At 57.6% G+C, this 24,087-nt stretch overlaps 1 protein-coding gene across 5 annotated transcripts in view; it reads right to left on the bottom strand.

The window, feature by feature from the left end:
- The window catches only part of DDC (dopa decarboxylase), a 74,383-nt gene that overhangs the window by 12,495 nt on the left and 37,801 nt on the right, over positions 1-24,087 (bottom strand). For all 5 annotated transcript variants that reach the window (XM_038562604.1, XM_038562603.1, XM_038562606.1 and 2 more), the window contains 4 exons: positions 18,627-18,693; positions 14,595-14,689; positions 9,840-9,907; positions 1,885-1,961 (listed from right to left, as the gene is read on the bottom strand). In XM_038562604.1, coding sequence (XP_038418532.1) covers positions 1,885-1,961; positions 9,840-9,907; positions 14,595-14,689; positions 18,627-18,693 — 307 coding nt within the window. The remainder of the gene's footprint in view (positions 1-1,884; positions 1,962-9,839; positions 9,908-14,594; positions 14,690-18,626; positions 18,694-24,087) is intronic.

Below are 24,087 nucleotides of genomic sequence, written 5' to 3' on the forward strand. Positions count from 1 at the left end.
TTTTTTAGGAGAAAAATACAAATCACTAATATTTCTCATCTCTAACAGCCATAGCAAATATTTCAATAGGAAACAGCTTTTCTATAAAAGCAGTGTAAAATACATTTTTGTGTGCCTTGAGCCATAAGCCGTCCTCAGATGGCCCTCACTTAAATTCATTCCAAGAATCACTTCAAGGTTTAAGAGGCAACGCTTTGCTTTCTGTCACGACTGCAAAGATTTTTATTATCCAAACATGAAATACATTTTTTTTTGTAACATAAGAGCTTGGCAGTTGGCTCAGAATTTCACATTGTTTCCTGCCAATTCTGTTTTTAAAAACTAGACCTTATTTTTTAGGGCAGCTTTAGGTCCTGAGAAAATCTGAGCAAGCGTAGCTGGGGGGGGGGTGGTGTCTGTGAACACCCACCGGGATGAGCATCTGCGCCACACCTGAGAACAACGCTTAAATAGTTCTGAGTTCGTTTTCAAAACCTTAAAAATATAGAGGGAATTCAGAAATAATTACACCTTCTGGCTGTAAGTACTATTCATGTTTGGAAATGTTCATTTCGTGCTTTTCAAAAGAAAAAAAAATCTTTTGTATTGCTGGGATCATTCTTCGAAATATCCAATTCTTATTTCTTTGGTAAGAATCCCAGAATCTCAACCCAGGTGGTGGAGTCAGTGAAGCATCTGCCTTCAGCTCAGGTCACGATCCCGGGGTCCTGGGATCGAGCCCCACGTCGGGCTCCCAGCTCAGCGGGGCGTCTGCTTCTCCCTCTCCCTCTGCTGCTCCCCCTGCTTATGCTCTCTTTCTCTCTCTCAAATAAACAAATAAAATCTTTAAGAAAAAAAAAATTCACAGAAATGTCCATGTCTCCCCCCTCCGCGCCCCCCCGAGCCTGGCCTGTACTAACTTATGATCGGGCGTGTGGCTGTGGCCTAGGGCAGTAGCCACAGGAAACGGGCTATTTGGCATCTTCTAGGAAGTGCTGCAGCATCTCCGTGTGCCAGGGAGCATCGTGCTCCTCACCAGGACTTGCGCACCTGGCCACGTCCCCTCTCCACCCCGGTCATCGAGAAGCTCACAGCCAGAGCGCAGGCCTGGGGATGGCTTGGGTCCCACCGCAGGTGCAGGCACAGAAGGCAGGTCTACAAACCCAACGGGGGAGATGCTGATCCTGCCCCGTGTCATCGGGGCTTCCTTGGCTCCCCTAACCCCCAGCCCCACTCCACGTCCCCCGGAGGTGTTGGTACAAGCGGATGCAGCTCTCGGGGAGACAGTGGGGCAGTCATACTTTTATTTTTTTTATTTTTATTTTTTATATAAATTTATTTTTTATTGGTGTTCAATTTGCCAACATACAGAATAACACCCAGTGCTCATCTCGTCAAGTGTCCCCCTCAGGGCCCATCACCCAGTCACCCCCACCCCCCGCCCTCCTCCCCTTCCACCACCCCTAGTTCGTTTCCCAGAGTCAGGAGTCTTCATGCTCTGTCTCCCTTTCTGATATTTCCCACTCATTTTTCTCCTTTCCCCTTTATTCCCTTTCACTATTTTTTATATTCCCCAAATGAATGAGACCATATAATGTTTGTCCTTCTCCGATTGGCAGTCATACTTTTAAAGGTCCTACACAGGAGGTGTCCACACCGGTGTTGAAAGCTGTGTGGTGCCCTCCGGCCCCCGGGGCCCCCTCCCAGCCCCCGCACTGAGCATCGAGGCAGACCGGGGCCCCATCAGCACCCCACCCCTGCCTCTACCCCCATCCCCGCCCCAGAGAAGTGGCTCCCAGGGGTTGGTCCGTGTGGACGCCAACTTTCCCCTCTGGCTTCTGGCAGAAATGCAGCTCCAAGGAACACAAAACCAGAACATCGCAGAAAGCAAGGACGCCAGCGTACCTGAGTCCTGATGGTTGTGCTTTAGGTAGAGAGGGTCCAGTTTAAAGGCTCCTATCAGGTCCGTCCTCTTTTTCACCCTGGTTTGAGAGAACAAATGGTGGGGTTTAGCGAGGAAGCCCGGTGGAAGGGCCCCCGTGGCTTCCCTCCTGGTCCTTCTTCCAGCTGGCTCAGCGCAGACACACCTGCTCTGGCACCTGGACCCTGCTCTGTCAGGGTGTCTGTCAACTGAGCGCCCGCCATCCCCAGCCCCGCCACAGCACAGCGCTCATCTCCAGGACTCCGAGCACTCCAGGGGGCCGTCTAATGAAAAATAAATATTTGCTTTTCATCCCTGGTTCCTGGCACAGGGCAACTGAAACCCTTGGAATCTCTGGAGGAATAAGAATGGCTCTTGTAGGCCAATGAGGTGACAGGTGGCTGGGGCCCCCTGGGAGCTTCAGGATGGGGGCTGGTTGCCAGGAAAACCAAGTAGAGTTGAGGGTGGGACTCTGAGCCCTACAGCTTCAATCTCTGGGGAACCAGGGGGGAGGGGGAAGGACTGAGATTGAGTTAATGCCCGATGGCCAACGAGCCAATCCATCATACCTGTGTTGTGAAGGACAGTGATGCTCAACACATCAATGTGCTGGTACGGAGTCGTGCCTGGAGGACAGGGGAGCTCTGTGCCCTCCACCCACACCCCTTACCTTGTCCTACCCATCTCTTCCTCATTTGTTTCCTTTATAATAAATAAATCGGTAAATGGGCTGCCTGGGTGGTGTAGTCTGTTAAGCATCTGACTCTTGGTTTCAGCGCAGGCTACAACCTCAGGGTCCAGGGACGGAGCCCCGCATCAGGCTCCACACTCAGCACAGAGTCCACTTCAGATTCTCTCCCTTTCTCTCTGCCCCTCCCACTCGTGCTCTCTCTTTCTCTCTCAAATAAATAAACAAACCTTAAAAGAATTAAAAATAAGTCGGTAAGTAAGACAGGTGCCTTCCTGAGTGCAAGGAGCTATTCTGGCAAATTAGCAAATCTGAAGGCGTAGGGCGTTCGTGGAACCCCCAGCTTCACAGCAAATTGGACAGAAGTCGGGTACCCTTGGACACACGACGTGTAACTGCCCTGTGGGAAAGAGCCCGACTACCTGTGGGGTCTGTGCTAACTCCAGGTGGAATCCCTCTCTGGGACACCCAGGTGGTTTCTGAAGAGCTGGTGACCTGGTGTCGGGAGAGGAAACCCAGCAGGTGAGCACTTATGCCCTCTGAGGTCCAGGCCTGGCCCCGGCACTGATGAGCATCACGAGTGTGTGTGGGACGAGCAGGAGCTACAGGTGAGAAGGTGGCCCTCCTGCGAGCCGCCCTCAGACTCCGCAGGCAGTGATGGTCCCGGAGAACTCAGGTCACAACTCACACTTGAGCCAGGATTCGAGGCCTGAGCTCTATGATAATCACCTCTCCGCCTCATTTGGCCAGCAGGGACAGCACCTCCAAGCAATTTTATGGCAAATAGACTATCCTAGGGGCAAACTGGAGAAGAAATGTCAGCCTGACGGTAGCTGAGGCTTGAAAGCAAATATCACGTGAGTGAGTCTCAGAAAGACGGAGCCAGGGCGCGTGATTTAGCACGGCAGGAAGCGGCTCACCGGCGAGGAGGCAGGAGCCAGGGGTCAGACTTACTGAGGAAAGGTGATGCAAGTATTATTTCTACAAAGGGCTAAAGGGCAGACCCTGTCAGGGAGCAGTCCTGAGGGGTCTGCATGCCTTGAGCCTGTGCAGCAAGTCGCGTCACACCTGACCTTGTGCCTGCGTGGGCCGGGGTGGCGGGGCTCCACCGGAGTGCTCTGTGCTCAAGCCTCGGGGAGGACAGCAAGACGGAGGGGGGTACAAGCACTTCTGGCTCACGGTAGGACTCTGTCCCTCACAAACCAAGGTCACGCCCCCCTTCCCACTGAGGCCAGCGAGGACCTGGGAGCGTTGGTCTCTGGAATCAGAACATTCGCACGGTGCTGGAGCCCGCGTAGCCGAGAGCGGAAGAACGCGGCCGCCTCGCCGCTGATGAGCCGGACCAGCACACGCTCCAGACGCTTTCCTGAGCGACGGTCTTGTGCTGTACCGAAGTCTACACCGTCCTTAACTCAACCTGCAGGACTGTGTGGGGCCCACAGGATGAGGGCTCGTGCTGCATCCCGGGGCCAGCAACAGAGAAAAGCATCCAAGATGCGAAAGGGCACCAGGACCAAAGTGCAAGGAACCCACACCGAGACTCAGAAAACTGAGCACTGGTTGCTTATGATGCAGGTTCCAGTATCAAGTCTTATCACAAGTGGGGTGATGGACAATCTCCCCGAGGCACTGAACTTCGAAAGGAATCCAGTTTAACAGAAGTGTGCCAACGCTTTAAAAACTCCTTTGATTAAAAAAAAAAAAAAAGACTCCTTTGATAAAATTTAATTTTATGGGGCCCCTGGGTGGCTCCGTGGATGAGCGTCTGCCTTTGGCTCAGGGCATGACCCCGGCGTCCTGGGATCGAGTCCTGCACGGGCTCCCTGCGTGGAGCCTGCGTCTCCCTCTGCCTGGGTCTCTGCCTCTCTCTCTCTATCTCTCTATCTCTCTGTCTCTGTCTCTCTCTCTCTCTCTCTCTCTCTCTCTCTGTGTGTCTCTTGGGAATAAAAACGACTTTTAAAAAATTTTTAATTTTATTTGGAAAAAGACATCAAGCCTCTTTTTAAAGGGGCTTTTTCAAACACGCCCTTGGCGTATGTGGAATGTGAGGCTTTCTGTGGAGAAAATTTGATGTTAAACAGACACTGAGGTCTGAGCAGAGTGGCTCACATTTACATACAAAAGATTCAAAATACCCAATGAGCAATAAAAAAACTTATGAACGGAATAATGAAATCATTACGAAACATGTTTACTATGCCTATAACGACTGCAAGTTTTCGAAACTCCAATTATCTTGTCCATTTCAATATTTAGAGAAAATAACCAATATGTTTACTTTAAATTACAGACTAACCATTGGTAAAATTTCATTACACAAAAGAGAGGCTCATTTGATTTTAAGGAATACAAAACAGCTAGTGAGAGCTACAACAAAAAAAAAAGAAAGAAAGAAAAAAAGAAAGAAAGAAAAGAAAAGAAAAGAAGAGAAAAGAGAAAAGAAGAAAAGAAAAGAAAAGAAAAGAAAAGAAAAGAAAAGAAAAGAAAAGAAAAGAAAAGAAAAAAAGGTATCTTCCTTGCTGTATTAGGAAACATTTAAATACATCTGTAAAAAACAATTCAGAATTTAGGATTATTTGATTGTTTTGGACTCTTGAGGATCTAAAGGGATGCCCGGAATTTCTGATGTCTGGTTTTTACAAGTGTCTTACTCTACTGTGTTGACACCTTGTTCCACCACGATAACCTCCTCCAATAGCAAAACATGTGTATTTGAGTCCATGGATATTCAGGACGATGCAAAGGAGCCTCGAAGTAGATTCTCAGCCTGCATTCGCCGCACACTGCCTGGCACCATACTGCCAGGCATCCCCCTCTTATGCTGCGTAACATGCAGGGCTTCCCGCCACGAGAGAGCGAGCAAGTGCCCAGTGGACTCACAGCTCAGGTGGGCAGACGGGGTCGGGGGGAGCCTGCAGCCCCTAACCTCCGCCCTGGCCTGCGCGCTGCCCAAGCCTGGGCTAGAATCCAGCACTGTTTTCAAAGTCAGAGAGAAAGTGGGACTAACTGGCAGCTTGAACAAAAGCGGGAACACCATGGAGCTTGATTTTGCCTCATTCCCACCCAAAACCAGCTCCCATTTCCCCTGTATCCATCCAGAACAATGGTAACATGGTCCACGCTCTTCCTCGCGTTTAGGTGTGTTTGTAAACTGTGTGCCGACTTTCATGCATGTTCTCTTGAGATTCTTGTATCCCGTGAGATTCCTGATTCTCTGGTTCTTTTTAGTCAGTGTTAGGGTTTTTTTGTTTTGCTTTGTTTTGTGTTTTGGAGAAAGAGAGAGAGTGAGAGCTCGATTCAGGGTGAGGGCAGAGGGAGGGAGAGACGGAGAATCTTCAGCAGGCTCCCCGCTCAGCACGGAGCCCGACGCAGGGCTCGATCCCATAACCCTGAGATCACGACCTGAGCCGAAATCACGAGTCAGGTGCTGAACCAACTGAGCCGCCTAGGCCCCCTACTCTGTGTGAGTTTCTAAAACTTCATTGCGTTGCCATTACCCATTTATGGCTCTGGCCTGGAGAGCTGTGTGCCCATGAGCAGACCCCGTTGCCTCATCCCTAAAACAGGGATGACAGTTCCTACCCCTGCCTTGCGGTCGTACGACGATCACCCTTGAAGCGTGCACGCTCCCGGGGCTGGCGCCCACCTGGGCACAGAGCCAGGTGGCCTCAGGACTGAGAGTGGAAGTCAGCGGGGCTGTGCCAGGCCAGCAGGCGGGTCTGCTCAGCCTCGCAACTGTCGCCTACACAAACGGTGCTGCGTGGGCTCTCATTAACTAGTGAGACATTAAAAAGCTGCACATATCTGTAAAAACGCCAGTTTTAAACGTGGACAGCTGATTTAAAACGAATCTAAACCCACGTGGACCACTGGATTGACCTCCAGTGGCTTCCACTGTTGTGCACACGTCTGTCTCAGGGCCTTTGTATGGATGGTCTCCCCACCTGCACCCCAGCCAGGTTCCTGGACTCTTGCTCTATGACCTTGCATGGCCCTTCGTCAAATGCCATGTCACCCAGTGGGCCTTCCGTGACCTCTCTGCCTGCAACAATCAGGCAGTGAATGAATGGGGGGGCATGGAGGCATCTGCCCCACATGTTCCCCCCACCGTCCAGCTCCCGGGCACCCCCAAGCTTCTCACCTGAACCTCTGCCCTCTCTCTTCCTGAGCCTTCCCCCGCCGGGCCTCAACCGACATCGGTCTATACGTGATGTTATTTAGTTTCTCATTTTACTTGGGGTCTATTCCCTTTACTGGAAACTGTCCCAAGGCTGAGACTCTCCGAACTCGGACACTGTTCCGCCAGCACCTCGGCTGTGCAGCTGCCCATGGGGTTCAGACAGCCGTGGGAGGAGCCTTCTGGAAGCAGGGTGATGCTAAGTGTCGTCGCTGCCAAGACAAGAGAGCGACCAACCAACTGGGGCGGGGGGGGTGTTGGGGTAGAATGAGATCGGAATAAAACCTGGGGGATCCCTGGGTGGCTCAACGGTTTGGTGCCTGCCTTTGGCCCAGGGCATGATCCTGGAGTCCCGGGATCGAGTCCCACATCAGGATCCTTGCATGGAGCCTGCTTCTCCCTCTGCCTGAGTCTCTGCCTCTGTGTGTGTGTGTGTGTGTGTGTATCTCATAAATAAATGAATAAAATCTTTTTAAAAATTAAAAAAAAAAAGAAAGAATAAAACCTGAGTTTGACAAGAATCGAATAGGCCAGCCAGAAAGTAGGTGGCACAATTAAGTTTGTAGGGTTGATAATAAGCTGACCCGGCTTAAATCCCTAAATGTCAGGCCAATGGTTTTATCTAGTCCTTTGCTGTCAGCGTCGTCATGCACTGAGCTGTGTCCCCCTCCCCAAAATCCGTATGCCGGAGCCCTAACCCCCAGGACCTCAGGATGTGACCGTCTGTGGACACGGGGTCTTTAAAGAGGCAACATAAGTGAAAACGAGGTCGTATGCCCGGGCGCTAAGCCAGTGTGACCAGCGTGTGGCCAGTGTCCTTACACGAAGATGACACACGCTCAGAAGAAAGGCCAAGTGAGGACACAGGAGGGACACCACGGCGGTCTGTCTGCACACCCGGCAGAGGCGTCCGCAGAAACCAGTGCTGTCCGCACCTTGGCCTCTCGTGTCCAGCCTCCAGAATCATGAGGATATAAGGCTCCGGAGTTTAAGCCACGGGGCGTGCGGCACTTTGTCGCAGCCGCCCGAGCGCAGTGCCTGACACAGCAGACAGCGGCCGTCTATGCTGAAAGGCAAATCCTCCAACATCAGAGTCCGGCAACAAGTCCTCCGTGTTTGTGAAGTCACAGGGTGAACCCCGGGGCTTGGGGGAGGACGGATTTCCCCACATGCGCGAAATCACCCAAAAATCCGGGACAAGCACTCTGTCCGGGACACAGAAAGCGCCGTCTCTGTGCTCAGAATGTGACGCAGGCGGGCGGCTGCTCCAGCACTGACTCCTCATCTCCCCTGCCCCCCAGTAACCGAGTGCCCTGCTCTGAAGCAGCTCACGCTGGGGGCTGCCCTGACACGTGACACTGACTTTCATTCAGCAGGCGTCAAGCCTCACCTCTGCCTCCGCCCCGTGACGTGACCTCAGCCCTGCGTCTCTCCCGCACGTCCCTTCCACTTTGCCAGGTTTCCCTGGGCGGGCTGCTGCCCGAGCTGAACGCAGGGTCCTGCTGGCAGCCCCGGTCCCACCGCGCCCGGCGAAGGGCTCCGTCCCTTCTCAGCCCCGCCACGGACAGAGCCGTCCTCCCCCATCCCTAACATGCCCTGGCTTTTCGGGCCCAAGGCCAGGACACCACATTTCTGTATCCATCCTTAGTATGTCTCAACGTTACATCACAGACCATGACCCCGAATGCTTGCCCCTGAGATCGGGACCTGAGCTGAGATCAGAGTCAGACCCTTAACCGACTGAGCCACCCGGGTGCCCCTAAACATCTACATCTGATATTATGATTTTGCCCAGGTAACGAGTGAGATGTCCGGGTGCGCCACGGGCCCTCTGTCCAGACCATGGGGCAGCCCTCCCAGGCCCCGCCAGCTGGCACTGAGGCCACCACCCCTCCCAAAATGAAGCAGGCAGCCCCCCCCCCCCGGCCGTGCACCAGCGCCGTTCCAGGGACCCACAATCTGACCAAACACACCAGCAGGATAGAATTACACTTCAGTCCCAATGAAAGCCGGAAAAAAAAGGGGGGGGGGGACTTCTAACACACCGTGTGAGCCACTCCTCGCGTGCTCCACTTTAAATAAAATAGGTGAACGCAGCCGCAAGAATAGACAAGGATACTGACCTCCGTACAGGCCATACTTGCACGGATCCCTGCTAGTATTTCGGATGAAGCTGCATCTGGAATGCCCACACCCGAAGGGGCTTTGAAATCACCTACCAAAGTCTGGGTCGGAGGCTGACAGAAAAGAATTGATTTGGACCGAGTTTTTAGTAAAGCGCTGAAGATGTGATTTTTTTTTTTTTTTTTTTTTGAAGATATGATTTTTACCGAAGGAGCATCCATCTGGGCACTCAGGAAACCGGGAGAACAGACTGGTTGGGGCGGGTACAGACTCCGTCCTTCACCTCTCGGGTGTGAGAAACCATTCATTCACTCACACGCCCAAGTCTGCACAAAATTCACGCAAAGCCCCCAAGTGTTAAGGTCGATTAACCTCCTTCCTCCCGCAATGAACGCACAGATCCGGTTCCCACCGTTCCCACACTGCTCCCAAAGATCCCTCTTCCTTCAAACACGGTCTGCGTGGTGGGGGGTCATCCGCGTACGTTCCTGAATTGTTTCTCTTGCTCTGAATATAACCTACGTGATGGTGGCTCTGCTGTTAAGAATTTTCAGGGAACTGTGTGGGAAACAGGACTACTCTTATTTTTCCTTAGCAAATGCTTTCGAGCCCTTGGGCTTAGAGTCATGAAACATCAAAGAATAAAAACGCAGAAGCCACCAGATTAGAAACACGCCCTGAAATTTCCTTTCGTCCTCTTTGTTCAAGCTGGTGAGATGGAGCAACCGAGTTCTCGCGCCCATACGCTGCTGTACTGTGTTCTGGTCCACAGTTTCCTACGGGGCAAGACTTAGCACGAATCCCCACTTCGGGAGGCAGGGAGGCAGCGGGCAGAGGACGACGCGCCCCGCAGTGACGGTGTCCGCCCCGCCAGGCTTCCTCCCCGCGAACCCCCCCTTGTGAAGTGCAGTGGACGCAGGGCTGGACGTCCAGCCGGTGGGGAGACTCACCACATGGCAGAGCAGTCAAAGTTCACCAGCAGCCATTTGTGGGGATTGAAGTTAAACGAATCTGCAAACTGCCGAGGAACAGGGACAACAAAGAGAAGACATCTCAGTTACGAACGTCTCGCTGTAAACAAGACCCCCTACACGACGAAGGGCAATCTGTTTTCTCGGGAGTAAGACCGCGCCGAGGGACGGGAGCTGAGGCCATGGGGCACGGGGGCAGGAGCAGCTGGGGAGGCCCAGGCTCCGGACCTCGCTGGGCCTCTCTGTACTCATGGCCTTTTTTGTTTGTTTTTAAAAAATCTATTTATTTATTCACGAGACACACACACACACACAGAGGCAGAGACACAGGCAGAGGGAGATCCAGGCTCCATGCGGGGAGCCCGACATGGGACTCGATCCCAGGACCCAAGGGTCATGCCCTGAGCCGAAGGCAGGTGCCCAACTGTGGAGCCCCCCGGGTGCCCCTCTACTCATTTTCAAGTGGGAACAATGCATCACAGCTCAGGAACGCACAGCGCTGATGAGAGGTGGTTCGGGGCCGAAGCACAAAGCAAGAAGGACAGTTTAACAGTCAGCCCACCCGAGGTTTGACCCCAGCTCAACAGCCTCCTGCACTGTTTGCAAATTTGCATAGACCCGACTGGGAATGTTTGCTTTCTGGAGAAATGGTGGCATCCCAGGCCCGAACCCCTCCACCCAGCCCCTGCCACGGAGCACGCTCCCCACTTCCAAGGCTGGGCCGTGGCTGCTGCTGGTCTGTGGGTGTGCAGATCTGCAGGTGGGAGCCGGCCAGCTGGGTGGGTGGTGGTGGTCCTAGGGGCCACGGTGACGGCTACTGATACTCAGGAGCTTGCGGTGAAGTTGGAAGATCCGGCCAGAGGGCAATCGCTCGGGTGCAATGTGAAAACAAGCATCACGTAGCCATGACTAGGCAGGCTTGCTGCTTGGAGGAGGAGGACGGGGACTCGCCCAGTCGGGCCAGAGGTGCCTGCAGAGGGCACCCCACAGAACTGGGCAAGGTACGAGCCCCCCACCTCCCCCGGGGCATGAAGGCCTCCAGCCTGCTCGCAGTCCTCGGGATCGCAGTGTACCCAGGACAGGTCAGGACATAAGCTTTGTTGGAAGAGCCCCCGATTTGGCCTTAGCGCTCCTACTGTCCGGCCATGTGCCCTCGGTGGGATGAGTCCAGGGCAGATGAAGGAGCTGCCGGCGTAGGCAGCATCGATGTGCAGCCACATGTCCTCCTTGTTACCTGAAATCCAGAGGAGTCCAGGAGAACGTATACATGAGGGACTAGACTGAGCTAATCTAGAACTTTCCTGTTAACACCGCCCTTTATTTCTGTGTTCATCCTAATTCAGTGTAGGGCTTTCACGTTTGAAGCAGGCGGATATGAGGACCTTGCATAATTCAAAACATGGGGAACCCGAATATGCAATCCTAGGGCGACGCCAAGGGAGGATGAGGAGAGCTGCTGTCCTGCGAGTCCCAGCAGCAACAGGGACACGGCTCACATCTGGGGGACTCTCCTGCCCTGGAGCCACATGAGTCCCTACTCAAAATAACTGGGACAATTCACCGCGCTCCCTTCTCTCGTAACATGGGATGTTATCGATATTTTATGTCGTACACTTTCAAATTTGCACAGTCTGGACTCATGTACAACGTATGTACCTTTCAAACCACTAGACCCTTTGGAATAATCACACGGGAATTCCCGTGTACCCTGGAGGAAATTGTAGCGACCAGGCCTACGGGACCCTTTCTGCCTGCACCTTCCCCCAAGTTCACGTGCTAGCGAAGTTCTCAGCATACACACATCATCGTAAGCGACAGGAGGCTGGAAACATCACTCCTAACCTACAGCCATCGGGATCACCCCGATTTTTATTTAATTGGTTGGCTTCTTTATTACCACTGATGCAACAAGCAATGACTCTTCCCACGTACCTAAACATTTTCTTCTTTCTTTTTAAAGACAATATCCACACTCATTGCACACCTATCAGCAACGGGCTCCCATCCTTCTGGAAGACAGTGCGTAGCAACTGCAAACAACAGGCTTTAGCTCGTCGATTTTAGGGGCTGCCCTATTTCCAAGCAGAAAATAAGATTTCAACAACCAAGACCGGCCGAGGAGGGCACTCGGCATCTCCACGGAGCTCTCCCGAAGGGTGCGCTCTTATATTCTTCAAAACGCGTGCCCAGGTTGGTCCCCCGGCTGCTGAGCAGGACCCGGGTCCAGCTGGAGGCCCAGGGGGGCAGCCAGGGGTGGGCGCCCCGCCACCAGGGAGACATCTGCTCGGCCGACTGCAGCCTCGCGCGTCAGCCCGCTCCGGGGGAGCAGATTCATTTCCTTCCAGGTTTCGATAAGAGCAGTTTTGAGAAGGAGACGGGAAATGACAACGAGTTTCATTTGTTGATAAAAGGAGACAAAATGTGAAAGAAGAGCCTTGTTTGCCGAGAATTTTATTAGTTCCCTCCCAGCGGGGCTGGTCTGTTTAATCGCCTTTCATTACCCAACTGCTGTGTGCTCTTCCTGCCGCCAGAGAGAAGGGTTCTTATCTCCGGGCTGGGGACGCAGCAGGATATTGCAACCCCGTTATCTGACCAGTTGGGCAGCAAGGCTCTCGCTGGGCGAGGAACAATGCAGGAGCCGGGGAAATGACTCACATCGGATATGAGATCCTGTCTGCTGTTGATAGGATCTTGCTCCAGGGCCTGGCGCTGCGGTGGCCTGACAGTTAGCTGCCCCTTAGGAAAGCCGAAACCCCCAGGTCCTGGGATTGTGGGGAGGAGCGGGGTGGTGGGAGAAGACTGTGCAACCGCTAACCTGACACTGGGGACAGGCCACACGCACCCCCGGCAAAGGCTTTGCCCTCCATCCCCGGGGTCCGGGGGCGGCCCCTCCTGCTCACATGCCCCATCTCTGTAAAACGAGTCATTTGTATGGTGTGGAGGTTTCCCCCTCGAGACACCCACGGGCCCAGCTCCCGGCAGCAAGCTGCAGAGTGCGGGTGTTAGCACGCTTACCGGAACCTCTCACACGCCACAGCCCCCCTCCCTGACATTCACGGGGGCCTCGGAAGCCCCACTCGCCACCCCCTCCCCAGCACTAAGCCGAGGGCTGGGCGTGTGCGCGGGGATCCACAAGCAATTACCATGTGAGTAGTGAATAAATGCACGGATGGGATGGAGAGACGGAGCGGAGTGCTGCTTCACTTATCAGCAACCAGCGGACATCCTTCGCTAGGACAGGAATATTTGCATCTGCACCTGACGCCGCGTCTCTGGTATTACAGCGTCACGAGCATCCGAACAAGCAATAAGTAAATCGACGGGCAGCATGACACGAGAGTGGGGTGATGCCCGGCCTCGTGGGTGGGATCCTTCTATCGCCCTTCAGCGCGGCGGCAGGGACAGTCCCTGAACCCCCCGCCCCGCCAGATGCTGCTTTCAATTCAATTAACTCCTGCAACCCGCAGCCCCCGCTCGAAGGAGATGTCATTACTAAAGCCACTCTGTGAGGTGTACAGATGACACCGGCCCGCCCGCAGGGGCACGGCTCGTCCCCGGGGAAAGCTGGCGTTCACACAGTCCTCTACTGCCAGTGGCCGCACCTCGAACCCCTGCACCGCGTGTGGCCCGGGGTCCCACGAAAGCCTTTTGCCTCCGAGCATAGAGTCAAGGCCGTGGCTCCTCTGCTCACGATCTCCCTCCCCTGGGCTCACTGCTAAGTCTATGTCTCTGGACCCTGTATCGTGTCTGCAACTAAGTTCCTGGACAGGAGGAGCATCCTGCCCCGTGAGCTGCCACCGGCGGCGGCCAAGTGGGCGGCCCGACTTGGGTCTGAGATGGCCCGTCCGGACCAGCCCAGGTCGCCGTCTCCCCGCATCACGTCTGCACCACACCACCCCTCTGCAGCCCAGGGGGAGCACAGTACTGGTCGAGAGCTTTGACGACTATTTCTCAGAAGCAGCAGGTATCTTAGTGGGTGTTACGTGCCGCCCATTTCAGACTCCAAAAGCGGTAAAGGACGTGCAAACGCACCCGTGCCCGCTGGTTCAATATCTATTAAAATAATACCCCACGGAGCGGCGTGGTCCGAACACGCATTCCTATTCCTACTGAACCAGATCGCATAGAACTGCAGGTTGCTTTGACCCATTACCTCCGGATCCGAAAGGCATTAAGATTTTACTTTCTTCCTAAATATTTCCCCACAGTTTTATGAGCTAAGATGCAGGCTGCCGTGAGAACTCCACCCGGGACTTGTGCCGGCGGAAAAAATAGCTGCGAAAACCAGTGTGTTTGCAGAAGGCAGGTTGTATGACTGAGCAGATTCTCAATCCCCCTTATTAGGAAATCTGATTTCTGCTAATCAAAGAATTTGTTTGGCATTGCCGAAACGAAGCACAGCAGTGACAGATGGAATGTCCCAGCCACGGCAGAAGAAGTCACTGATAACATAAGACTTTTAAGCAAGGATAGGATTAAAGATAGGAGGGGGCGCCTGGGTGGCTCAATGGGTTGGGTGGCCGACTCTTGGGGATGGAGCCCCATCGAGCTCCAGGCTCCGCATGGAGTCGGCCTGTGGATTCTCTGTCTCTCTGCCTCTGCCCTTCCCCAAAATAGATACATGCATACACATACGTTTAAAAAAAAAAAAACCAAAAAAAAATAAAAATAAAAAAAATAAAAAAAATAAAAACCCAAACCGACGATCTTATTCAAGATAAAGAGCGCACCCACCTCTACTCCGTTCAGAAGATGCCGGAACTCCGGGCAGATGAAGGAGCTGCCCGCATAGGCAGCATCGATATGCAGCCACATGTCCTCCTTGTTACCTGAAATCCAGAGGTGACTCGTGAGCTCCCCTCCGGGGACGCGGGAGCCTGATGATCGCCCCGTCCCACCCAGTGCTCTTCCTGGGAAAGGCCCATCAAAAGCCTTTGTTCTCGATTCGGGCCCCCGGCAGGCCCTGGGGTCTGAAGGCCGTGAGGCTGAGCACAGAGGCGGTGAGCTGGCCCCAGACCACGCTGGCCCAGGCCGGGGCCCAGGAGGGCGCGTGTAGAAGATGAGGAAATGGGATCGGCCGCCCTGCTTGACCCCAAGGTGGACACTCAGGCTCTAAGGGGCCGTGTGCGCCGTCCCTCGGGGCGCCTCGTCCACACTTCATTCCAGCGGCACCACCTTTCCCTCCTTCCCGCATCTCACCCACGGGGAATTGGCTGCGATTCTCCGGGCTAACCCGTCCTCACACCCTGCCCCCCAGAGCCGCCGGGGAGCTCCCACGGCCCCTGTGACTTCTCTCCGCCCGCCCCCTGCCCCACCTCCACGCCATCGTACTCAACACATCCTGGCTTATTTCATGCTACCTGCGACCATCCCGGGCTCCTTCGTGAACATGATTTCTGCTTTCCACGTGCCCCGGAATTGCCTGGCAGGAAGGGGCCAGGCCTTCCCGTGCGGGTAGAAGAAGGGGCACGAGGGACCCGAAGCACGCTTTACGGGGCTGCGGGCCTCTGTGGCGCCGTCCTCCTGGCCCCGCGGGGCCCCGCGTGGGTGGGGCCGTGAGCCCGCAAGAACCCGCAGCCTCCAGGCAACGGGGCATCTCTGCTCAAATAGCACAGCTCGGCCCCGCTCCCACGGCCACGGTCCCCATGCTGCAGGGGCCTCCCGCTGTGGCTCGGTGCGCCGCGGGCCTGGGCACCCCAGGGGCAGCCACAGGGCAGACGGCAAAGCGCAGGGCCAGGCTGTGCTCTCCGCAGGGCCGTCCGGGCCGCCCCCGACCACCCGTCAGGAAACTCGGTTTTCTGTTAGAGGCTCTTCAGAGGATCGAGACTGTGGTGTCTGTTGGGTTCGGGACTGCGGAGGGAAGGGGTGACACAGAGCAGGGCCCCGGGGCCTGGACGGGCAGACGGATCAGGAAGGAGGAAGGGGAACGGGTTCCAGAGGCATGAGGGTTCCCATTCAGCCCTCATCCTCGTGAGAGACCCCCGAGCCACCCATGCTGGCCGGGGCCCCCCCAGGACACGTGCAGGACTGCGGGTCGGAATCCACGGCCTCACGCAGGGGACGGAATGACACCAGCCCTGGGACCCCTGCACTCGGGAATGTGTAGGGGCCGCGGAGAAGGTGGAAAAGACAGGGGCACACGGGGGAAGGGGTGCAGCGGGGCCTTGACTTTACTTCGGAAGAGCCCTGGCCTTTGCCCTGCTCCCGGGAGGTGACCTCTCGCCCCTGGAGTCCCCGCCGGAGAGGGTCCTTTCCCGCCTGGCTCTTTGGCTCCAAACAGTGCGACAGCCTGACTAATGCCGGCGGCTGCGGGCCCCAGGCCACCTGACCTAGTGCGACCCGGGGACGGCAGGTGCCAGCTGGGCTCCCCCGAGGAGCTGGAGGCCGCGGGTCGGCCCAGCGGCCAGCACGTGGCTGACGCCCCATCACCCTCTGAGGCTACAGGCCCGGTGAGCTTCCGCGGTGCTGGGTGTCGTCATAGCGGGGCGAGCTAGCCACCCACGGACCTTCCCCCGTCTGCCCTGCACCTGTGCCCGCTGCAATACCCCGTACCCCTGAGGGGCTTCCAGGGAGTCCTGTAAGTCCTTCTAGTGGATCGTCGGACCCAAGGTGGTTCCAGAAAGTGCTGGAAGCGAGGGCGGTGCTTGAGGGACTGTGACCCTTCCTGCGCCCCCCTCCTGAGCACCCCGGTGCCGCCGGGCGGGGCTCAGGCTGCCCTGTGCGCCCCGCTCCCCTTCCGCCCTCCCTGGGGCCCCACACTCTGCCTCCCACTGTCACATCTGCCTGTCGCCTTCAATGACCTGCTTTCTGCATCCCTTCCTCGCTCCAGTATAACCTGCAGGAAACCTCCCTAGACCCATCCTAGTGGACCGCGGGGGACCTCGTTTTAAAACTACCCCAAAAGAAAACCTCTTTTCCTAAAGCAGCAGTTTGGGGACAACCACCTTCCGGCGCCCCCGACTTTGCTGAATCACGGTGGACGCGTCAGGGACTGAATCGTGTCGACGGTGTGTTCCAGTCACAGCACCGGGCGAGGTCAGCTCAGGCTCCCGGGCAGCCCCGTCTGACGCCATCTGACATCGTGGACCACAGAGTGAGTGGCGACCGTCGAGGACACGGTGTCAGAGGGGGCGGAGCGGGCGGCCCGGGGCTTATGGGCAGGTGCCGGCCTCCTGACCATGACAGTGTCACCCGCAGTAAATATGATGTGGACATGAACCTCACGTAGGGACTGAGGCCGTGAGCGGCGGGGCTGTGGCTCTGCGGCTGTCGGGCCCCTCAGTCGGCCCACACCGGCCCCTGTGTCTGCACCAAACCCTCCTGGAGCTCGCGGTCCCTGCGACCCCAGACCCAGGGGGCAGGGGGGCTCCAGGACCGCGGGACAGCCTGAGCCGGGCCCCCACCTGCCGTGGGCGGAGAGCACGGGCCTCCCAGGCTGTCATCCGGCTGGCGGAGGCCCGGAGCTCGGCCGCGGGGCTGCGTGGGCCCTGCCCTGCCAAGGCGCCCCTAAACCCCAGAGCCCTGGGATATCCAGTTCCCGGCCCGACATCTGAGCCGCAGGAGCGCCAAGCCGCTGGGCCGGGCACGTTTGCAGCCTGCGGGGTGACGCCCCGGCCACGGGCCTCAGCCACCGGCTGTCACCCGCCTGCCCCTGGCTGCACATGAACCTGCACGAACCGGCACATCCGTGCCCGCGGCGCCCGTCCCGAGGGTCGCACGATCTCTGTGCATCTGCCGCCCTCTGCACGGCCCAGTGAGGGAAGCTCCGGTGTCCGACCCTGGCGCCGTACAGATGGGGACACGACGCCGGGGACAGGACGGCCCACAGCCGAGGTGGTGGGGCTGGGCCCCAAGCAGGTGCAACCACATAGCCCGACGCTGCTGCTGCGGGGGACCCCATGGGGGAGGGACGCGGACAGGCCGGGACCAGTGTCCGCAGGTGGCGTGTCTCACACCAGCTACAGGGATGGGGGCTGGGGTCTGAACAGCCCCATTGTCGGGGCAGCGGAGGGAGGGGGCGCTGGGCCCTGAGGCCGGGAACAAGGCCGGGGAGGGGGCCGGGAACCTGCACCCCCTCCCCAGGGCAAGGCCCCTGCCACGAAACCCCTCCCAGGCCTGCACTGAAGAAGAAACTTTGGAAACATGGGCCTTACGCACGGCCCGCCTTGGGGATCCTCTGAACCCCCTCCCCGGGACCCCACCGCCATGTGCTTGATGGAGGAGGGAGGGTCGAGTGGCCCCGGAGGCACAGCAGCAGATTCCCCCGAGGAATCCGGGGTCTGGGTGTCCCTGGCTTTAGGGCGTGAGGTCACGTGCTTCTTGACGGTCACCTCAGAAGCCTCGGCCGCTTCCTCCGAAGCCGGTAACCAACCCGACTCTGGCCCGATTCGCTCAGGGGGCCCAGAGCCCTGCGACCCTGGGGCCCGGCTGCGCCCCGTGGGAGACTCCTTCCTTCCAGACGGCGCGTCGGGCCGGCTGAGCTCCACTGGTCCACGGAAGCCGGGGTCTGAGTTTGTGGACTTGACGCTAATGAAATCTGTGCCGGTGCGAATATAGGAGTCAGGGCAAGCGTCGGATCGTGGGGTCACCCGTGTTAGCGTCCCTCGCATCCTCCCTCGGCCGGCACCGCATCCTGCATGGTCGCGGTGTTACCTTGCCTAAGTGAACGGCTAATGCCCTGACAGAGGACAGGCCCCGAGAGGAAGGTCCACGGGAGCTTCCCGTGCCGAGAACATTTTGCAGAAGAAAATTCAGCCGGATACTTACAGATAGGACCCACTTCTAACAGATTGTCGAATGAGCAGCAGGACGTGGTCCCCAGTGTGGCCACCACCTGGAAAGTAAAAAGCAGACCTGTTTTAGGGTCGACGGCCCCGGGAGTCACCGTGGAACCTCTGCACGCACCCCTGCAGCCCCCGGGCGGGCCCTGAGCCTCGGAGGTGCAGCCGGGTGGGTGCCCGCCAGGTGCCCGCCCGCTGGAGACGGGGTCTGTGCACGCCGGTCCCGTCCCTGCACGGAAGCTTCCCGACGGGTGCAGAGAAACATCCGCCGGCGGGAACCAGGCTGGACGTTGGGAGCAGTGCTCGCCCAGGACTGACGTGCCGAGGGCTGAGGGGCGGGGAGGGCGGACGGTGTGTCCCGGGCCTGCTTCCCTGACCGAAGCACGGAGGTCAACCAGCGACAGCAGGTCCTTGCTACAGTGCAGGGGGGCGCGGAGCCTGCCTGGTTGGCGCGTGTGGGCAGAGGTGCCGAGAGCACCTGCCCACACCTGCCCTGGAACAGCACCGCGGGCGGCTCAGAGACCCCTGGGCTTTGACCAGGAGTCCCACCCGCTGGCTCTGCTCTGCGGCCCATCCTCCAAACAGCCCCACTCCCAGGGGAGCTTCAGGCCTCAAAAGAGGAAGGTTTGGGCAGCCCGGGGGGCGCAGCGGTTTAGAGCCTGCCTTCGGCCCAGGGCGTGATCCTGGAGACCCGGGATCGAATCCCACGTCGAGCTCCCGGTGCATGGAGCCTTCTTCTCCCTCTGCCTGGGTCTCTGCCCCCCTCTCTCTCTATGTCTCTCATGCATAAATAGATAAAATATTAAAAAAATAAAAAAAGAGGAAGGTTTGCTCCAAGCACACTCATGAGAAGGCCTCACAGACCCTGAAAACAATTCCTAAAGGTGCGTTTTGAGATGTCGTTGGGCACCGTCGGTCACACGAGTGGGAAAGCCGGCCTGGCCTACACCCGCACCTGCTATCTGAGCGCGTCGTGAGGCAGCGAGGGAGCGGGTGCCGTCCGACCGGTGGGTGTCCCCCCCCCCCCGACACGGGGCTCCCCGGCCCGGGAGCTCCAGAATGCAGGTCCCGCGTCTGAGCTCCCGGCATTGCGGGGAATGCGGAACTTGGCTGCATGTGGAATCGGGGCTGAAACCTATTTGCCGAACGCAGACTCTCTCCGAAGTGATCAAAAAGCTCGTGGTGTTTACAAGAGCGAGGGGCCTGACCGATTCCCGATGCCAGGGCCATCTGGATAACGCTGTTTCTTCCTCGCTGGGACAAGAGTGTGAATCTTCATTCCACGTGAGTGGAGAATTCGATTCTGATTTTTACTGAGCCCCCACTAGGACCCCGGCGGCGCCACGGCGCCCTGAGAGCAGAGGTGAAGAGGCGAGGGCTGGAGACCCACGCAGTCTGGTAAACCTGAGCACCTGGCCGAGGCCCGTCTGGCTCTGCGTCACCAGGACCACCTGCATTTGCCTGGAGCCCCCGGTGCCTCGCAGAGAAGGTCCAAGCAAGCGCTCCTGCAGGAGTGCCAGCATCGTGCCCGCCCGCGGCTGGCTCAGCGGGCCAGCCTGGCTCTCCGTGGACATGGTCGCCTGGGGCCAGAGCTGCCCCCTGCCCAGCAGGTGCTGGGCCAGACTCTGGCGGAACTCACGGTGGCCGTGGGGTGTGAGCAGGGGAGCCGGGCCCCGACGGGCTACTCTCAGGCCGGGCAGGAGCATTGTGTAGAAATTGTTTTTTTAAAGATTCTATTTATTTATTTGACACAGAGACAGAGAGAGAACCTAAGCAGGGGCAGCAGCAGTGGGAGAAGGAAAAGCAGGCTCCTGGCTGAGCCCGACGCGGGACTCGATCCCAGGACCCTGAGAGCATGACCAGAGCCGAGGAGAGAAGGCTCACCGACTGAGCCCCAAGGCGCCCCTGAATGTTGCATCGTGACTCAGCTACAGCGAAGCTGCCGGGTTGGGAGCCGCCTGCCAGTGGGGAGATGGCTGGTGTCATGGCCACGCAGGAGGGACAGGCGGCACCCCGAGGGCCACGCAGGGAGGGACACGCTGCGCCCCCAGGGCCACGCAGGGAGGGACAGGCTGCGCCCCCAGGGCCACGCAGGGAGGGACAGGCTGCACCCCCAGGGCCACGCAGGGAGGCGCCCGACCTGGCAGCCTTGGAGCCAGAGGTGCAGGAGGCAGGAGCATGCGAGGCAGGGGAGCAGTGGAGGGGCAGCTGCTTTGCATAAACTCCACAGGCTTTGGGGCAAGGGACGGTCCCTCGTGGCCTTGGCTGTGGGGGTCGCGGCCCGGAGCCCCACGGAGGAGACTTGGGGTGCGGGCCGGATGGGCGGGTTTGCTGAGAAGCAGGCCATCCCCCGTCTCCCGCCCGGGCCAGTCCTGGGGGGACAGCCAAGCCTCAGGAATACAGGAAAGGAAAACGCAGGATGGACCCGCTCACACTTAGGCCGCATCCTTGGGGCAAAAGCCGCAGGTTGGAGGCCCAGCTCCTGCTTTTCCTTTCGGCAGGTCTGGAGGCCTCAGGCGTCGGCATCCCCTCCCTCCACACCCCGCGTGCCTCCCCTGCACCAGCATCTCGGCGCCACTCCCAGGGACAAGGTGATTTTCCTCTGGTATTTGCAATTTCTTCCCAATTTATAACTGAATAGTGAGATGCTTCGTCGGAGGCACCTGGCTCAGTAGGTACAACCTGTGACTCTTAGGACACTTCGCCTGCGTCACTAAAGGAATAGCAAAAAAAAAAAGTACAGGGAAAGACCACGGAGTGACTCATCCATCTTACCACTGGCTTGTAGTTTATTTTCTCAATTTCAACGATTTCTTAAGAAAGACCTTTCTATTGCTTACATGTCCCTTCAACGTCCTATAATGTTCCTCAATTTCTAACTGAAATAAATGCACTTTGTGTTCTTAAGACTACACGTGTACTAAGCGTCCTCTCGTTAAAATTACTTTCCACCTACGAACGTGCGCACAGGAAAGGTCCCAATATTGCCCAATATTAACACTGCCTGTCTCTCGAGACTAGTTTTGCATCTCATACACGCACCCTCACTTTCCAGGTCTGCGTACTGAGCCTGGAGCGTCTCTGTAAAGACCGTAAGAGCCCGCCTTGTCATCGGCCCCGGCTCAGTGGAGGGCCACGCGGGGGACGGGTCCCAAGCACCCACCCAGCCCCGTCTGGGGCTTCTCTGTGTGTGGCGCCCGACGGGCTGGACAGGTTTACTATCTGTACTCTGCAGTTGACTTAAGTGAGACCCTGCGGGTGGCTTTGTCCTGCCAGGTGAGGACAGAGCCCAGCGCCTGGGCCAGGCCCGGGCCCTTCGGCTGAGCCTGCCAGGGGACCGGGCTGTCAGCGGGTGCGTGTTCTAGGTGCTGTGGGCAGCTTGTTCTAATTCTCAGAAGCTTCTTTCCAAAAAATAAAATAAAATAAAATAAAATAAAATAAAATAAAATAAAATAAAATAAAATAAAATAAAATAATAAAAAATTTAAAAATTTTAAAAAATTAAAAAAGAAAAAAGAAAAAAAGAAGCTTCTTTCCAGCCCTGCACCTGCTGCGCTCCAGGCTCTGATTACCCCGGCTAAGCGCACTGACGCTAACCTGATTTGGGCTGGGCTGCGGGGCCATAATCACATTTGTGCCAGGGGAGGGAGCGCGGGGACGGGGCCTGCAGCTCGGCTGCTGCTCAGACGCCGTCCCTCCTGCCTGCCTGCCGCGCCGCCCACACGCACCCCGCGGCCGCTGCCCTCTGGCCCGGGCCTGACCTTATGAAGTCGGCTCCAGGGGCGGCCAGCCGGCCCCGGGAGGGAGGGCAGCTCTTCCAAGCCCCCCACAGGTCCGAGGAGGGGCCGAGATTCACCTGTCCTGGTTCCAACTTGCCAAATGGGCCCCTCGCTCTCTGCCAAGGGCCTTGGATTCCGGGATGTCTGCGACCCCTCAGGCAGTGGGGCCCCATCTCGGAACCGTGCAGGCAGCTGTGTCTCCCAGAACTATGACCACTAGATTCAGTTTCAACGGAGCCAGTGGGCGGCGTGTCCACATGTGAAGCTGCCGCCCCTCTCGGCTGGGCCTGGCCTCCCTCTCTGGCTCCAGGGTCCCCGGCTGAGGAACCCGCGGAAGATGAACATCCTGCACGTCCTCCAACACGCGCGACCTCTCAGGTCCCTGTGCCGTGCCCTCCTCTCTTCTTCAACCGGAAAGGCCCTGTGGCCACGAGCGCTGCCCAAGGACCCTCCAGGACCTCCGCCGGCCCCCCACCCCGCCCTGTGCATGCACGCTGCTCACCAGACAGCGCCAACACCGGGCAACGCGAGTCTCCCCAGCGGGCACCGTCCCCTGAGGAGGAGGCCGATGCCCCCCGAGTCCCTGGGGCCCAGCACGTGTGGATGGGCTGTCAGCCTTCCCCGCGCTCTGGCACAGGGGCTGGTCCGGGGTCCATTGTGTAAAACGTCACAGCTTTCCCCCAATGGTTGCTGGAATCTCGCTATTTAGGGCAACACTCTGACGGTGGCACACCCACCGGGGGCCCAACCTACCAATGCTAACGTGGTTGGTTCCTCCCGCCCACAAGGGGTCCTGTCCTCAATACCTGCCTCCCTCCTTCTTACTGGCTTCTCGACCGCGTATGAACACACCCAGGGCTCGCTTCTGCACACCCCACGTTGCCCCAGCGTCGCAGGCCCTGCCCGTGCTCTCCTGGCCCCCTTACACTTGAATCCCCGCCCCCATCCTCACTCCCACGTGGGCCCTGGGCAATCCGAATTCAAACCCCTGCCGCTCCTGTAGAGCCAGTGGGGCACCGAGGGATCCTGAGCCCCCGGGGCGGCGTGGCTTCAGCTCCCGGTCCGGCTCCCTCCCACCCGCGGTCTCTCCCTCTCCTTCCTCCCGGGGCTCCTCTCTCCCAACGCTTCTTCATCAGTCGGTGTTCTCTCCCAGACCCGGGAGGCTGCACGTGCATTCCAGCAACCCCGGGACCACCCGAACTCCGGGGACCCGCACCTGCTTCGGGTGCAGGCCTCCCCTCCCCTGGGAACTCGGCTGTCTCGGGGGCTTCCCTACTTCGACGGGCAGACCTTCAGCTCCTGCAAAGCTGCGCTCAGCCCGCCCGCCGTGTCCCACGCCCTGCTGCTCCGGTCTCTGGGCTCCCGGGTCTCACGGCTCAGGCGTGGACTGGGTCACCACCAAGTTCGGGAAGTCCTCCCGCGCTCCCACCTCGCCTCCTGCTCTGGTTGGCCACCACTTCCTCCGTGAATGCCTCTTGAATCCATTTCTTCTCTTCATACCCATCGCCACCCTCATCCTCCACCAGTCGCCAGACTGTTTCATCCCCTGCTTCTCATCTCGCCTCCCACTCCCGTCTGCTACCCTAACCACCTGCCAGTGATTGTTAACATTAATCATGTTTTCCCGCCTCCCCATGCGGGCGATGGATGACTTTTACATCCCAACAT

Source organism: Canis lupus, chromosome 18 (genome assembly GCF_011100685.1).
Source record: "Canis lupus familiaris isolate Mischka breed German Shepherd chromosome 18, alternate assembly UU_Cfam_GSD_1.0, whole genome shotgun sequence".
Lineage (NCBI taxonomy): Eukaryota > Metazoa > Chordata > Mammalia > Carnivora > Canidae > Canis > Canis lupus.